The 18,100-nt window shown below is 37.0% G+C and overlaps 1 protein-coding gene across 6 annotated transcripts in view; it reads left to right on the plus strand.

Annotated features, from left to right (window-relative positions):
* LOC129731509 (monocarboxylate transporter 2) overlaps nt 1-18,100 on the plus strand; it is a 50,970-nt gene that overhangs the window by 17,483 nt on the left and 15,387 nt on the right. For 2 of the 6 annotated variants that reach the window (XM_055691576.1, XM_055691578.1), the window contains exons 2-3: nt 957-1,218; nt 17,170-17,294. In XM_055691576.1, the coding sequence (XP_055547551.1) occupies nt 1,186-1,218; nt 17,170-17,294 (158 nt within the window). In that variant the 5' untranslated portion in view covers nt 957-1,185. Of the gene's footprint in view, nt 1-942; nt 1,219-1,686; nt 1,897-17,169; nt 17,295-18,100 lie in introns of those variants that run through there. The other 4 variants (XM_055691575.1, XM_055691580.1, XM_055691577.1 and 1 more) reach the window with 3 other exon arrangements.

Consider the following 18,100-nt stretch of genomic DNA (forward strand, 5'->3'; position numbering starts at 1 on the left):
TCAGCAAGCTTTTTGGCCAAATAATTATTTTTAGTTAGCTTCGAGTGCATATTGCTGGAGCTCATAATCAAATCTGTATCTGCAGTCCATCGCTACCTTTATTGCAAGCACGTGATAACAATTCATCATTTTCTCCGACACGCGTTATAGATGGAGGTATTTTTGTAGTTTGTTACCATGAGACCTTCAGCTATCTATAGGCTATGTACAATGGATGACTAAGCTAAGCTTGATGCAAAACGGCTGAGTGTATGAGTGTTGTTAAAAAGTACTTACGAGTTAACCCTTACCCTCTTGAGAATAAAGGCATCAACGTGGATTTTAATACTGATATATAAAAAATTGTTTACGATGCAATGGTTCTAAATTAGAGAATTGTAACCTACCCATTGAGTTAAAATTAACAACGATGAAAAAGACAATCTCTTCTGCTAGTGCCCGATTTCTCAGAGGTACTAGCGCACTTATTCACATCTACAGAATGTTGTCACGTGTTTGATCATTGACAGTGATCACAGAAAGAATAGAAATTAAACGCAGACGACAGCCCGAGCCCATCGAATCGAATCGTATTAGCACAGTTCTCGCCATATAGTAAACGAAGCGTATTGATTGCATTTATTATCAACAAAGTGCCGTGTGCCGTCGGATTCAGCTCAGACATATAGTTGCTCTGAATAGCTGCATCTACGCATAGTCACATAATGCTCTACATACATGTTGATACATCAGACGTAATTCCAATGCCGATAGGACTAATCATCAAAACGCCTAGGGATGTGTAAACAGAACGCGATAGATATGTTTCAACGCAGTTTGTATTCTCGCTATATAGCTGGAGTATTGCATGCATAAATCGCACCGCATACGATGATAAGAAAAACACTATCGGCGAATTGTTACAAAAGAGTTTTGCCCTTTTAGCATATAGTTCACTCGGTTGCTGTTTATTCTAGTGTCAACTGTATTGTTAGTGCTGAGAGCAGATTTCAACAGTCAGCGAACCATCATATGGTCTCATATGGACTGAAAAGAATGACCGGTCTAGAAAAACATTAAAGTAAGTGTTTTAGTTTTGAATGACGTTTTAGCATCAAGGACAATAGTACCTTGTTTAGTACAGTTATCGACATTGGGCTTGTATCGAGTTAGTGTTTGTGTAATAGAATCTCGGATACAGCTAAAATGTCGAACAAAAAAGTGCGGAAAGTTACAAGGGTGAGTTACAAATTCATAATTCTAATCCACACAATATTAGCAGATTTTATTATAGCAATAATGATAACAGCTGGGTATATGCGACCATACTTTACCTTCATGATGCACCGTTTAATATCTTCTTACTGTAATAACTTGTTTGTTAGAACACCGATAGTCAATTCATAAACGCTTTACTTAGCTTGTTAACACCCATGCATCTCAACAATCAATTTCCGAAGGCCGCCCCATGCGATATCAGAATATGCATATATGTGTTGGTCAATGGCACGAATTCATTACTCGATTGGGAATATCCCCGGAGTACTTAAGTGTATGGTGGGGTTGGTCCTGGATATTCACACACAAGTTTGGTCGCCATCTGAAACATACGTACGGGAATCAACACTTGACTCCAGCCGATATCAGAGCGAGAGCAGTTTAATTGGCAGTTGAATGGAATTTCTCAAAGCCTCATTTAGGAACCCCGTCAGTCGATTGGTAACTCTAGTGTGCGGCTGTCGTTGGAACGTTTTTCATTCCACTCTGTTGTTTTCTACAGCAAAAAGACATTATGTGTGCTGAATAGTGAGAATTTAGTGAAGACTTTCTGTCAATTTCTCCAATTTCTACGTGAGATTCAGGTATCTTGGCTCTGAAAAAAGCTAGTTGTGAAAAATGGCAGAAAAAACTAAAACGGTGAGCAATATTTCCTTTGTTAGCATAGATCAACATATAAAACAGTGAAACACTTAATTTGTATTGTTACTAAATTTGAAAAAAAATATAAAGCGTAAAGCTTTCCGTGCTTTGCTATTTAAAATTTTGCGTTTTTGAAATAATGTTTGTGCATTTTTTTGTTTTTTTTATTCACTGTATTAGCTTTATTCTGAAAAAAAAATCAAGTATGGAGAACTTAAATCAGAGCATGGAAAAAATCGGACGATTCTAGTTTAAATCAAAGTGGAAAGCAAATGTAACAGCACTGTGAAATCGGGATAATCAAAAACAATGTTGACTGTTCCCGGTTATATGCAGAATTTAGAAAGTCGAAAAAGAAGTGGTGCTAGTTGTAATCAATCTTTTGGTTATAATATGTTTGAACCAAGAAATTCAACTTGAAAATTTGAATATTATAGTTGCGTTATTCGAGTTCCACTGTAATTATCAATTGATGGTTTTTGAACAATGATTTAAGAATTCGTTATCTTGGCACTCTTATTACGCACGAAATATATCGTTACTCCATATTTTATGTTATCAATTTTAATCATTACCGTCGTGCGGGGCTTTTTGTGACACTTTTTTCACACTTCGTGTAATCGTAACTCCTTTTACGGAACTCTATATTTTGACGTGGGACTACGTCTTTGTTTTCTATACTGGGATGCATTCTGTACAATAGGAAACGAAACTTGCAGATGTTACGTCAGATTTCAAACGATAATAACAGCATAACCACATGATGGATATCAATAATTAATATATTGTTGGATAGATAAAACGTGTAACAATTTTTTAATACGCTAGTCATCATTATTATTTCACTGCTCAACGGTGAAAATTGATAAAAAGTTACAAGGAAATTTACACGAACAATGAACCAATCACACGCGAGCATTCCTAGCACAGACGATGTGAATGGACACCAACCATTCCCTGTGATATTCTCTGTTTCAATATCAAAAAAAAAATGTACAGAGTCACCCCGTCCCAACAGGTCAATTTAAGTTTGCTTCCATGAACTTAGACTAATCTGAAGTCTCGAAGGTAAAATTTTTTCGAAAGGTTTTGAAATAAGCCTTTTACTTGAACAATTTCTAAACCTGCTGTCAGAACATAATAGAAACTGATGTCTTGAAAGAAAACATGCTGGTAAAAGCAACAATACCGTACAGTATAATATACATATTATGTGGAGCAGAGCGCCGCTGGTCCTTCGTCGTCTGCAGTGGTACACGATTTCTATTTCCGTGAATTTTAGGAAAAACTGTAATGCTGCTGCATTGATAGTGATTGAAAGTTTATCTCATGAATATGGTTACCTTAAAAAAACATAAACTACTCAACAAGAATTGAACATTTTTGCAACGGTCATAAGAATTTTTTTTGCATTTTATCTTCGATGTTCATTGAATGATCGTGATCGAAAGGGTAGATTTCTGGAAATACAAATTTATAGAAGCTTAAGAGCCTGCGAATGCTTTTGAATATTTTGTCGATTCACTAGGATCTATTCAGAATCTTTGTTACACATTTCAACATTGTTAGATGATATACTTTTGTTTTCAACTTAACAAACAATATTCTTACGTATATTAGTTGTCTTCGTAATACAGTGAATGTAATTGTTGGCAAATGAATAAAACTTGTGAAACAAAAAGCAGAAATTAATCATTTCGAACTTTAACTTCCTTGTTATGATTTTTCGCTGGAAGATCTTGATAATTTTGTTCAATATATCTTCTTATATTTTCCAATGAGTGAACCTATGTAACGGCTTCGAAATTACTTCCGTAATAAGATTTATGTGATAAATTTAATTTGATCAGAGTTAAATAAGACAACATCATGTAATATGATAACGTAGGTATTATTGAATTTGGTTTATGAGGAAATAGTGTTAATTCTGATTCAGATGCATTGCGAGAAATTCATGGTGCTTCTAAAATAACAACGACACGCTTGTTAAATAAATGTTGTTCGCACAAAAAAAAAAAACACTAAACAATATCGTTAAGTGTTATCGAAGTTCTTTCGAGTGTTGTTCGGTATATTCCTTAAAAGAAAATTTATGGGGAGGCTGCGGATAGAAAAATACTTGAACCACAGAACAAACGAATTGTTACTGTCTGCAGATTATGTTACTTTTGTAACTAAAAATCCTTCTTATTACAGTGTTTAGTCTCACGTCACCATTTCATACAACCCTAGGGCTGTATACCTTGTAATATTTACTTATATTTAACACCGATATGTATTCAACGGTCATGAATGGTTTCAGTTGAATTTGTTGAGCAATAATAAAAACATTCGGTAGACTCGTACCATTTTAGAACCTAGAGAAAAAGAGTAGAAACATAACCTTACCTGCCTGCACTGTTTTTGCTAAAATAACAATCTTCAACTGAAATTTAATGGAACTGATGGCCAAATATGAGAAAGGAATAGTTTTTTCAGCAAGTTTCAGCAACTATAATTTGCTTCTGCTTGGCTAATAAAGCCCAATCGTGTTCTGACAAGCACAAACGAATGATTTTTGAAGACAGCTTATACACGCAAAAGTTGGATGGTGCGAAACCAGTACAAAATTGTGCGTTTTTAGCGCAATTGTTGATGTAATTCGGAACCAGTACAATCATTGCGTGTTGGGCATAACGCAATTAATGCTCTATGGTTTCTTAAATGTATTTGGCAGCTCCAAACTACTACACCTAAACAGTTTCAACTGGTATCAAGCAGCATTGCAAAGCGAGCGAGAAGCAAAACCATTCTCCTCCTTTCTGCTTGAGGACAAGACATATGCTACGCTTTTCAAGTCTTTTGCATACACGCTTTCGAGATACTTTTTCTTCTTCATGCATTCCTCTGAATAGCAGCAAGCACGCACCGACAGTATGAGTGAGAGACTAACAACACTGGTATCAAGTATGTGCAGCACGGGTGTCTCGCTCATTTCGTGAAGCAACGAGATATCGCCTTGCGCGTCGCAATCCGAACCGAAAGAGAAGCGAAAGAGCAACCTGCAAATTGTATGTCACGTGTCTGAAATTCTACGAGCGAGAGAGAAATTTCTCTCGTCGCTTGAGAAAAAAGCGCGTGCAGTCACTAATACACTCGACGTGAGAAATAAAGTGTCGGTGTATGATACATATTCTGATTTCATTCTATGTCAATGTATTCGCAGTACAACTGTTGCGTTATGCGTTTCACACATTTATTGTGCGATTTCTGTGCAACATTTGTGCGAATCGGGAAGACACAATGATTGTACAAGACTTCAACTTTTGCGTGTACAAAATGGTGCAAAATACATTGTGTTATCAACTTGTGAAAAATAATGTACAAGTTTGCAATGTATTTTTACTAAAGAAACATGATAAAACTGAATAGGGATGATAAAACAAAGAAGCCCCGCATGTTCAAAGAGAGCACGATGGTACCTTACCAATAGCCTGAGTTCTTGAGCATGGTTCCAAGAAACTATTGGCATCGCTTTCCGATCACTATAAGCCGTTTTCAGTTTATTGATAGCTTACTGGTTTAAAGTCATTGGTCGTTACTGTTCGCCTAATATTATTAATATTATTCCAAAATATGTATTTACGTTCCTGCGGTTGAATAAACTAAATTCATATATTTCTGAATAGTTTATCGACGAAATAATTCCGTTATCAATACATCTATAATTTCCTGCTACCTAACTTTTATTTATGCGAACTCATTTTAAAGTTTTTAGTTTTTTCACATTGATTTTTCCAGTTTTTATGGAGTAAAACTTTATATTTTGTGCAAGAGTTGCAGTGTCCATAACCTTGCCGGAACCAGTATTTTAATCAAATTCACCATTTTTCCAACGTAGATTCATTTATTAGTTTTTGTTTTTGTATGCCTGAAGGGCATTGGGCAGAAGTGCCACTGCGACAGGAATGATTGTCTTTAATGGCTGGATCCGATTGCTTTACATAGATTACAGGATGCTCGAACTCATTAATTGAGTTGAGCTAGTTGGTTGTAAGCCTGTGTCCCAATTCGGAACAACATGGTTGATGAAACCAGTGACCTTTTGGGACTGGTGCTCCATACCTGGTATGGAGTTGAGAGGTAACTTCCGAAGAAGTTGATCCTCGAAGAAGCAAGAGCTCCGCAGAAGCAGAGCAAATGCAGGTTCAGGTTAGAGGTGGGAAAAATGGTTCACTATAGTGAGCGGATCAGAGCGGTTCCGCTCACTAAGATGAACTAGTTCTTTTTAACAGCTCACTCGCTCTTTTCGTTCCTACATAATTTTTGGTTTTTATCAGTGTAGCTAATTATCAGACACCGCAAGCGAGAGCCAGGTGAAAGCTTTACACCCGATTTGCCAAGCGCAAGGTCGCGCGCAAAATTACCATAGAACTCCCAGAAACAAGCTGCCACCAAACGTCTGCCCTGATATGCATGACTTGCATTTCTCATCACCAAGCCACCAGCCAGCCGCAAAAGCATACAAAATACTACAAGGTATACAGCCCTAGGGTTGTATGAAATGGTGACGTGAGACTAAACACTGTAATAAGAAGGATTTTTAGTTACAAAAGTTACATAATCTGTAGACAGTAACAATTCGTTTGTTCTGTGGTTCAAGTATTTTTTTATCCGCAGCCTCCCCATAAATTTTCTTTTAAGGAATATACCGAACAACACTCGAAAGAACTTCGATAACACTATTGATTGAACGATATTGTTTAGTGTTTTTTTTTGTGCGAACAACATTTATTTAACAAGCGTGTCGTTGTTATTATAGAAGCACCATGAATTTCTCGCAATGCATCTGAATCAGAATTAACACTATTTCCTCATAAACCAAATTCAATAATACCTACGTTATCATATTACATGATGTTGTCTTATTTAACTCTGATCAAATTAAATTTATTACATAAATCTTATTACGGAAGTAATTTCGAAGCCGTTACATAGGTTCACTCATTGGAAAATATAAGAAGATATATTGAACAAAATTATCAAGATCTTCCAGCGAAAAATCATAACAAGGAAGTTAAAGTTCGAAATGATTAATTTTTGCTTTTTGTTTGACAAGTTTTATTCATTTGCCAACAACTACATTCACTGTATTACGAAGACAACTAATATACGTAAGAAAATTGTTTGTTAAGTTGAAAACAAAAGTATATCATCTAACAATGTTGAAATGTGTAACAAAGATTCTGAATAGATCCAAGTGAATCGACAAAATATTCAAAAGCATTCGCAGGCTCTTAAGCTTCTATAAATTTGTATTTCCAGAAATCTACCCTTTCGATCACGATCATTCAATGAACATCGAAGATAAAATGCAAAAAAAATTTCTTATGACCGTTGCAAAAATGTTCAATTCTTGTTGAGTAGTTTATGTTTTTTTAAGGTAACCATATTCATGAGATAAACTTTCAATCACTATCAATGCAGCAGCATTACAGTTTTTCCTAAAATTCACGGAAATAGAAATCGTGTACCACTGCAGACGACGAAGGACCAGCGGTGCTCTGCTCCACATAATATGTATATTATACTGTACGGTATTGTTGCTTTTACCAGCATGTTTTCTTTCAAGACATCAGTTTCTATTATGTTCTGACAGCAGGTTTAGAAATTGTTCAAGTAAAAGGCTTATTTCAAAACCTTTTGAAAAATTTTTACCTTCGAGACTTCAGATTAGTCTAAGTTCATGGAAGCAAACTTAAATTGACCTGTTGGGACGGGGTGGCTCTGTACATTTTTTTTGATATTGAAACAGAGAATATCACAGGGAATGGTTGGTGTCCATTCACATCGTCTGTGCTAGGAATGCTCGCGTGTGATTGGTTCATTGTTCGTGTAAATTTCCTTGTAACTTTTTATCAATTTTCACCGTTGAGCAGTGAAATAATAATGATGACTAGCGTATTAAAAAATTGTTACACGTTTTATCTATCCAACAATATATTAATTATTGATATCCATCATGTGGTTATGCTGTTATTATCGTTTGAAATCTGACGTAACATCTGCAAGTTTCGTTTCCTATTGTACAGAATGCATCCCAGTATAGAAAACAAAGACGTAGTCCCACGTCAAAAAAACAACTTGCAACAGTCCATACACAGGTACACGGGTTGGCTAACGCCGAATACGCATACGAATGGATGTGGAACGAAAAGAACGAAAGAACTGATTCACTGATCTGGCAATCCGCTCGCAGGCTGATCAAAAGATTCAGTTCTTTGGAAGAGCGAAATCATTCGCTCTCAGAAGAACTGGTTCTTCCGATGGCTCTTTTGTTCAGCTCGCAGGCAATCCGCTCGCGATCAGAAGATTTCGATCTTTTAAAGAACTGATTTTCTGATCAGCTCGCGAGCGGATTGTCTGCATAGATTCAAAAAATCGGTGAATCAGTTCTTTCGCTCTATCGTTTCACTTGTCGTTTGCGTCCCGGCGTTAGCCAGCCTGTGTGCTGTGTGTGAACTGTGGCAAGTAGATTTTATTTTTTATTCCCGCGGTTGGTGGATGGTGATGCATAGGAGAGCAGGCAGCCGGCGGTAGCTATTTTCTGGAAGTTTCATTGCAGTGTCGCACGCCGCTTTGCGCTTGGGGTGTAAAACATTCATATGGCACTCGCTTGCGGTGTCTGATCAAAAAAATCAGCTTCAGCTTTTTGCTTGAAGCAAGGGGTGAGTTACCGCTCTTTAAAAAAGAGCGATAGATCAATCACTCACTTTGAAGAACCAGCTCTTTAGATCAGTTCGTGAGCGGATTGCCCACCTCTAGTTCAGGCTCAGCGTTGCAGAAGCGGCAATTGTCGGTTGGGACGATTTTTTTTTAATGCTAGAGAGCGGGACAGTGTCCGGTAAGGAGTCCTGTGATGATGTGGAGTTCACTACGAGTTAAACTAAGTAGCCTTTTGATAACGGTAAGGTTGGGGTAGATAAACTGTTTAGCTTATCTACAACCCTGAGATGCTGTTTCTAGTTTCCGGTCCAATGAATTGCTGAGCAGCTCCTTGTCTTGCTAGTATGTCGGCATGTTCATTTCTCTAGGTTCCACAATATCCGAGTACCCAAAGTAGCACAACTTTGTTGAGGCGGGAAAGTTCCCTGAGTGTTACAATCCACTCCCAGACTAGCCTGGAAACACATGTAGCAGACTTTAATGCCAGCGGATGATGCCCGATGGGAGACTCGGCCCTTCATTGTTCCACATCGAACGATCTGTGTCAATCACCTTATATGGAACATGTTGGATGGGTTTTGCTTTCATACAGTCTGAAGTTACTAAAGGTATTAGCTTGAACTCCTTCAAGATGCTTAGATGACCCGTTAGGTCATCTTCGAGCATCGTTGTGTTTCTTTGTAGCACCAGTGCACCAAGCACTGCCTCCTGCTTTACATGCAAATGTAGAGGCAGTAAGCATGGCTTCCATGGCTGTAGTCGGCGTTGAGCGCAGGGCACTGGTAACTGGAAGACAGGCCAATCGTTGAACTTAGTAAACTTTGACTGAGCTGTCGTTTCATTTACTTTAGGCCACCATACTAGGGCTGCGTAAGTTATACGTAGCCGAGCAATGGTGATGTAAAACCAGAGTGCTAATTGTGGTTTCAATCCCCAGGTCTTGCCGAGGCAAGCCCAGATCGCTGAAATTGCCTTCTCGATAGCGTATCTAGTTAGCAGTCCAATTCAGCTTTTGATCCAGAAATATTCCAGGGTATTTGGTCTCATTGCTGAAACTCAGTCTTACCCCATTCAATAGTGGAGGAGTGATTGAATGCACCCTTCACTTGGTGACTGTTTAGTGGGGTTAATGTTCAGCCCTTCTTCTAAGCACAACTGGGAGGTGGTGTTAAGAGCCGTTTGTATTCGACTTGAAAGAGTTGCATCACATTTTCCCCTAATAATAAGGACTACGTCATCGGCATAACCTATGATTTCGTAACCTAGCTGCGATAGCTTAGTGAGAAAAGCAGGAGCCACCAGTTACCATAGCAGTGAAGAGAGAGAACTTCTCCCTGAGGACAACCTTTCACTACTTCAACTGTGACAGACGTATCTCTCAATGCAGTCCGAAGGTATTGCTTGAATCCAGCTCATTGTAGTATTATCGATAGGCTGACCAAACGTACCGTTTTGAACGAGACAGTACCTTTTTTTTTCAACTATTTTTGACCGTCCCGTCTTTTTGCTATTTTGTACCGTGTCGGATACTCCTTGAAAAATTCTTAAGTAAAGCTTTGCATTGAAATTTTCCTAAATAGAAAATAAGTTTACAAGCAGCCAGGATTTATTAAATATTACTAAGTACATATTCCTTCCTGACAGTACCGCACCACTGAAAAGGACATCCCCTATCATGAACTAACGAAAAAGTCGCGATTTAGGATGAGAAAATGATAATTATTTGTCAAAATCTTGATCATGCAAGTGATAAATTTTAGGAACCTATTGCAAAAAATCACACTCTTCTACGCACAATTCATCAAGAGCTAAGTATCGTACAGGATTCGGTAGGTAGAAGCAACGAATAATTGATTGCATGCTTTATTAGTAAAAGTTTTATTTTTATTAGTAAAGCAACTTGAGAAGCGTTTACGCCAGACATATAGGTCTGAAAGCCTTTGGAACTGTTTTATCTTTTTTGCCCGGCTCCAAGGAAGTCAGCTGGAGTCACTTTGTTTCTATATAAAGTTGTAAACGTGCTGCTCGAGCCACATATACTCATACTAAACGTCATTTACTGATGGCTTCAAATTGAAATCCTTATCATAGACGTAGCCAAGCGTCGATGATGAAGGTTTTTAATATTAGTGCAGAGTTTTAGTGATTGAGGCATGATGCTCTTAATTTCACTTCTAAACTATTCAAAAGTTCACCCCTCGATATTTCAAATCCTGGCTATGCCAATGCTTCTTGTTTAACTGGCACTTTTAAAGGTTTTTGAAGTGGAACAATTCAATCGCTCGCTATTTTTTTGTTTTTTTTTATATGCAATAAACATATATCCAATAACATTTTGAAGCACAAATAATACTTCGTTTTACGGCATTTAGTAATCGTTGAATCGTCATTCAAACAAAATTAACTCCCACGTAATTATAAGCAAAATACGTCAAGTTGATTGCTCTAATTTATTGTATTTTGGACTTGTGCTATGGAAGACACGCTCCCCACATTCAGTAATTCATCGTATACACAGTAGCTATTTATCTTATCGCACTCGATCGGCTTTAGCAACACAGCCTGGAATTCAATTGGAATCGATTGGAAAACAAATCCTTGAGATGATTTCTCCACTCTGTAGCCATAAGCATGTATAGATCTCTCGATTGCATAGGTTTCGCTGAGAGCACATGTTAAAACGCTGTTGCCCTCCAGTGAAAACAAAAAAGGCATACAATTGATAAGATTGGCTCGCATTACTCGGTGATATGGAATGATAACGGAGGTATTATTGATCGCTCTGAAGACTATACAACAATCAGAACAGCAACACATTCGCTCTTAAGCTTGAGTCGAAGCCCACACTACAGAAGCACCATTAGCTGCCCATTAAATTATCATTCGCAGACAACTTGAAGTGCGTAATCGCAATCCTAGGTTGACGTTCAACCGGTGAGTTTGATTGATAGACACAAGGGCTTCAATTAATATGACCGTCATCGGTTAAGAATATCACATATTTATTGCAGCAAATGTTGTCAGCTGTTAAAAATCGAAAGTTTGAACTAATAAATAGTAACGAACCAAATAATTTTTAAATAAAGTATTTGTTAGCCGTAGAGTGTTACATATTCGAGCAGGTAGTATTTTTTCCGAATTGTTGTAGTGTTGTGACAATTGTTTTGTATACTTGTGAAGTCTGCCTGTTGAACAAGTTTGAAAAACTGCCAACTTTATTGATTTGCCGCTTCGTCATTATTATTTGGTTTTGACCAGTGATGGCATGAACTCGTGCAAAGTTGAATTGAGTAACACTTTTCCAGATTTGAATCCAACTTGAATCTGCTTCCTCTCGATAGTTTGAGTTTTTTTGCACCGCACACTCTGATCGATTAAGTTTAAATGCGTGCAATGCATGCAGTGCAAGTAGCATGTGCAAGCAAGTTTTAAAACTCACTTGGATACGAGTGTAAAGTCACACTGCCTACTCTGGTTTTGACTAATGATTTGATCAATTATCTTAATTTGATATGAATGATGTTTAGTGTTTCATCTGTTTTACCTTTGGGGCCGTTCCTAAACCAAAATATGACCACGTGGTTTAGGAACGGCCCCTTTGCATGGAAAAGTGTGAACACTGCCCTGCACTGGACTCTGCTCTGGTAACAATTCACAGTGACAAGCGCGCGAGAGTGTTAATTAAAAAATGTACGACGGGTAAATCCGATAAACTCGTACTCAATGAAGTACAAATCCAGTAATGGTTTTGGTTACGTCAGTCGAAAAATAACTAAATACAGCCGATTAAACTTAAAGTGATCAGGGCTTAAGCGCGGGACACCAATTCAATTCTTAGACGAGGGGGGAGGGGGGGTTGTGTGCTTTGGTTTTAATACTTTTTTTCGAAATGATCAAAAATTACACATGTATAGTAGAGTATTAATTACTTGACTTGTATGGAAAAAAAATGTCGTTTGAATTTCGTTGTGCAGTAAGGTTCAAAAGTTTCGTATTCTTGAACAATGTTCTCATATGAAAGTTTAGCTCAATTAGACTTCTAAAAGTTATGCCTCAAAGCGGCCCAAGTTTCTCTATTTTGACTAATAAAGTTCATGAAGCGTTCATTTCGATATCGAACTGGAACTGGGACGGTTGTCGGTATCGAACTTGTTAATGTCAAATGTTTAAAAAATGCAAAAACGTCAAAATTTGATGTATTCTAAAAAATCGAAAAATTTACTTTCTGGGCTTTTTTGAGGAAATTTTTAGGTTGGAAAACTCTCCGTTGGCCCAGCTTTAAACCTCGGAAATTTGCAAAGGCACGCAGTTCACTTCAGATGAAGGCGGGACAATTCGCAGGACGTTTTTCTACGCGGGACATAGGTCACTTTAATTAAACTTGTTATTTTATTTGAAATTTGAATATCGCGAATTATTTTTTTAATTTTATAAATTGTTCATGTTTAATAATAGAATTGAAAATTTTTTGGCAAGACAGAAATTAGAGGCTAGTTGTTGATCTTTTGTTTGTTAGACCTCGCAATCAGTTGTTAGTGTACAGGATATTTGGGACTCGTTACGGTTTTACAGACATTAACAGTCTATCGTAAACCGAGATTCCAACATATAGTACTAGCTCATTACTTTTGATAATGCGCAAAATTAAATTCTGAAAAATACTTCGTAAACAAGTATTTAAAGCTTCGCTTGATCATTCATAAATATGAAACAATTTCACTGTTGACCCAATTATAATTTGGTATATGTGCGCTACACAAAGTAGACTACTATCCGTCTATGACCGTTGTACCATCCCACTGAATAATGAAGCTATTTATAGGTCAGTGCTATTATTTTTTTTTAATTTAAGTAAATTTGCTGTAAACACTTCGACGGCAATACTATATCTCTCTTTTACCTTGTATTAGAAGTTTGCTTACCAAAGGTAGACATGTCTACGTGGTTTTCATGCTCGATAGACAGCACGGCTACAATGTTGATGACGTTCGCAAAAGAGCTTCAGTGAACGGTAAACAGCGTAAAAAAGTTTTCACACGCGTGATATATCCTAATCGCATTGACTAAAGCAAAAAAGGCTATTCACAAGACTAATCAGGTAATTTCAAATGTTCTTTATTGATTTCGCACCAGTCGCAAATCCATGCTGCGACATGCTGAATCGAAAACATAACCTTTTACAACCGTGAGGGCCTTTTGAATCAATTGGTTTCAAAACTGTCACAGTCGTTTTTTATATCAAACCCTTTTTGTAAGAAGCGCTGTTCATCAATTAGAAACAAGTCCATTTAATTCATTAACGCTAATTGAGTTGTGCAACTGGCAGATGCTCGGGAAAACTGTAAACATTCAGCATTAGGAGTTCACTCAAAAATGCCGACTGTTTGTTTCAGCTGAGAATCGTGTATCAGTACAGGCTGTTCACAGACGAGGGTATTACTGAAGATCCAAATACAATTGATGCATTACATTTGGAAATGTGAGCAGAAAAATGTCCATTTTACCATGGTTTATGTGTCAAAATTTTAAAATGCATCAGCAACTTAATAGTTGTATTCAGGTCTTGAGTCAGCAGTACAGTTGAAAATAAAGAACACGTCTATTGTTTCAGTATTTGAGCTTAAAATTTTTAGGTGTCAAGTTTTGAACAAGTTTAGAATCCCCTTTTATATTCAAGTTTACGTTCAAGACAAATTAAAGGAAAAATAGAAACATAAAAACTTCCCATCGAAGCCATTTTAAATTATGGATATGTTTTAAATTAAAATATGAAACAGAACCAGAATAAGTTGAGTCTTCCAAAAGAACGCATACTAAAAAGGTTCGGGTTTTGGTAGATTCCTAAATTAATAAATTGACAGAAATGATAAATCTGGTTGACTACAGCTACTACAGCTCTACAATAAAAAAGCATCTAGTTATAAGCTGATTAAAAATTGCTCTGTAAATATCAACGAATCGTTCCAACAAATGCACATCAGTTAAGTACCTATCACACACAGTACACACGGTGTCTCTGGTTGAAGAACTTATCCAAAAAAAATTAGTATTGCTCTAATACTCGTCATTCGAAAGTTTGAGCTGTCCCCTTTAATATCCTACCAAAATTGAAATGTTCTATCGGGAGGTCTAGAACAATTTGTTTTCGAATATATATTTGTAATTGAAAAACTAGTGAAATAGAAATAAATAATATGTTTCAGAAATACAAAAAGTTATTAGGGTTCTCTGATCGTACTGAAATACTCAGGGTTGTTTTTATTTATATAACAAAACAAAGCTTTACATAATATCAGATTTTTCGAAAAGGGTCAAGTGGGGTAAAAAAGACCCTTGAAAATTTGGAGTCGAAAATCAGCTGAAAACAAATAAAATGTTGTGACTTTGATTACATTGATTTTGATTGATGGTTGATTTGATTGATTTCTTCAAAACTCGACATTCTATCCTATAAAAAAATATAAAATGCCGGTTGTTAAGAGTTGTTGTCGTGGTTTCATTATAGGATATTTGCATTTTTGTTCAAAAAATGGTGATTATTACAGCTTTTTTTTTGCTTGTCAACAAAACTGGATCCTGTATCTAAGCTATACGTTTTTTAGAGCAACTCAAGAACTCTCATTTGATGTTATTAAAAACTGCGCCGTTTTAGTAACAACCGAGAAAATTTCATCATTCATACATGTTTTAAATCATTATTTAAACCCATTGTGTCAGGAGTGCAACTACGTTTTGTATCGATGTCCCCCAATCGAGCTCAAATTTCCAGGGTTTGTTGATTCATGAAATAATTTGTACATATAAGTTTTTTGGGAAAGGAGTTAGTGGAGTGAAATGCAGAGCGGGATTCAGGTGTTGGGGGCCCGGGACAGAAATTTTCGTGGGGCCTGTTATCTCAAAAATATTAGTTGAAATGATTTAACGCTTCGCTGGAAGGTGACGAGCAAAACAAAAAAAAAGCTTTCCAACCTGTATTCATGTCTGGTCTAGAACCAGGGGGGCCCCTCGTGACGAAAGGCCCGGGGCATTTGCCCCTCCCCCACTTCAATCCGGGCCTAGTGAAATGGCATTTTAAACTCTAATGTCCAAGTGCTGCTAAAATCATAATGTTACTGTAACTTTGAGTAGAATGCATCGATTTTTCTGCAATTCGGTATGCTTATTGTACCATTAAGAATGTTTGAAGTACTGGCTACAAGAGATGGTCGGGTTTGGCTTTTTTAAAACCCGTACTCGACCCGTACCCGAATTTTGTTTTTCGGTTGAAACCCGAACCCGACCCGAACCCGAAACTTTTTTTTCCGATCAAACCAGAACCCAAAAATTTTATTTTTGGGAAACCCGAACCCGACACGAACCCGAAGCTGTAAAACCCGAGCCCGACCTGAACCCGAGATTTTTTTTTGGAGGTCAATTTTTTGAACCAATTTGAGACTGGGATGTTATAGAGCTATAGCTTGCTATAGCCAGCATTTCAAATGTAGGTACAAAATGGAGTTGCGCTCCTTGTGTAATAGGTTCAAATGATGACCTAAACCTTGTTATGAAAAAATCGTTATTTTTATACGGTGCACTTTTTGAATACGTCCAATAAAAGCTCTTGAGTTGATTTATAAAACGTATTGTTTAATTGTAGGACCTGATTCTTATGACAAAAAAAATTCCAAAAATCACCATGTATTTGAAGGAAAATGGAAATATCTAATTATGTAACCTCGACAGCAACTTTCTATAACCGACATTGTATATTTTTATAGGATAGAGTTACCATATCAATTTTCAGAGTAATCGGTTAGGCGTACAAAAAGTTATAGCTTTTTTTGTCTTTTTAGCAGTTTTTGGACTCAAAACTTTCGAATCTTTTTTACCCCACTTTACCCTTTTCAAAAAATCTAAGACTATGCCAAATATTGGTCTATTTTATAAAAAAATAAAACTTGAAGGTTTCTGCACTATCTGATCGGGCCCCCCAGCACCTAAATCCCTTGATAAGTATACATAGTTCCCATTCCACCAGCTTTTCAATTACAAAAAAATGTCTGAAAAAAAATTGTTCTGGACCCGCCGATAGAACATTTCAATTTTAGTAGCATATTAAAGGAGACACCTTAAGCTTTCGAATGATGAGTATAAGAGCGATACTAAATTTTTTCGGATAAGTTTCTTCTACCAGAGACACCGTGTACAAAGCTGGTGCTTAGCTTGGAACGATTTGCATCACTTTTATACGGTAATAAATTGTGGGACATACAAATTCATCAAAACTGATGATATCAATTTGTTTGCCACTATATTTTACTTTCGGTTTCGTTTCAAGCTGAGAGAACAACAGTCGAGTACGAATGTGTTTTGGTAATTTGATCTTCCCGGTCAAAACAACATCATGCCTAGCAACAACGAAGTTGCGGAGAGAATTTACCGCCAAAATAGATTGATTAATAAGTATCTAGAAGTCTGACTGCATCATACCAAACAAAATAATGCCGCGACAAACGATGATGATACATAGTAGTAGTAATTAAACTTATTACGTTGTTGTTTTTGCTTCTCGTTTCCTCTTTTCAGACTGATAGTGATATAGTGTGCGAAGAAGCGTCCAGGTTAACGGGTGATCTGCAGGATGAAGCTTCACCAGAAGATGACGATGGGATGTGTGAATATCATGATATGCCGCCTCCGCCGGATGGCGGGTATGTATGCGTATTAGGTTACTTTATTATATGTCATGTTGGCACTTGAGGTTGAAGCATCGGCCGAGCTTGTAGATGCAATCCAGCGCATCTGCAAATATCATTAGATATCTCTGATTCTGTATATTGATTGATTAATTCCACCTAGCATTCAATTAGCGGTTAGTTAAGATAAGAAGTATTTTCTGATTGAATGCCTGTAATCACCAAGAGATCGAGATACTATAGTTAAGCACTGTTATTTTTTTACCACACCAAACTCGTTGAGCAAACGCCAATCCGATACGAAAATTTTCAGTTATTTGATGACCCAAATTGAAGAAAAAAAACAGTTATAAATTCAGATCCAAGTAACAGTTAGAAAACCAAATTTAAAGTTCATTCCAAATAATTATCCAAATTAAAATCCTAACTCAAAAACAAATCAAATTTGAATACAAATTCTAAATCAAAATTTAATTTGTATGAAAAAATAGAAAAATCATATTTGTTTGAATTAAACAAAATGAACAAAATCTATGCTTCAACCTAAATACAAATATAATATATATCGAAATATTTGAATAAACAAATCCAACTAACTTCGAAAACGGCCAGTGCTCGCCAGTCCTCCTCAAGTATTGTCCATATTTCGGGCTCGTAGAGGGCTACCGGTCTTACTTACCTTACCAAACAGTCCCAAGCCGTGGTGTGGCCTTTGCTGTACGTAAGAGTCGTCTCCATTCCACTCGGTCCATGGCTGCAGTTCGCCAGCTCTGCAATCTGCGTAGGGTCCGCAGGTCGTTCCATCTGATCGATCCACCTTG

This window comes from Wyeomyia smithii, chromosome 3, assembly GCF_029784165.1.
Source record: "Wyeomyia smithii strain HCP4-BCI-WySm-NY-G18 chromosome 3, ASM2978416v1, whole genome shotgun sequence".
Taxonomy (NCBI): Eukaryota; Metazoa; Arthropoda; class Insecta; order Diptera; family Culicidae; genus Wyeomyia; species Wyeomyia smithii.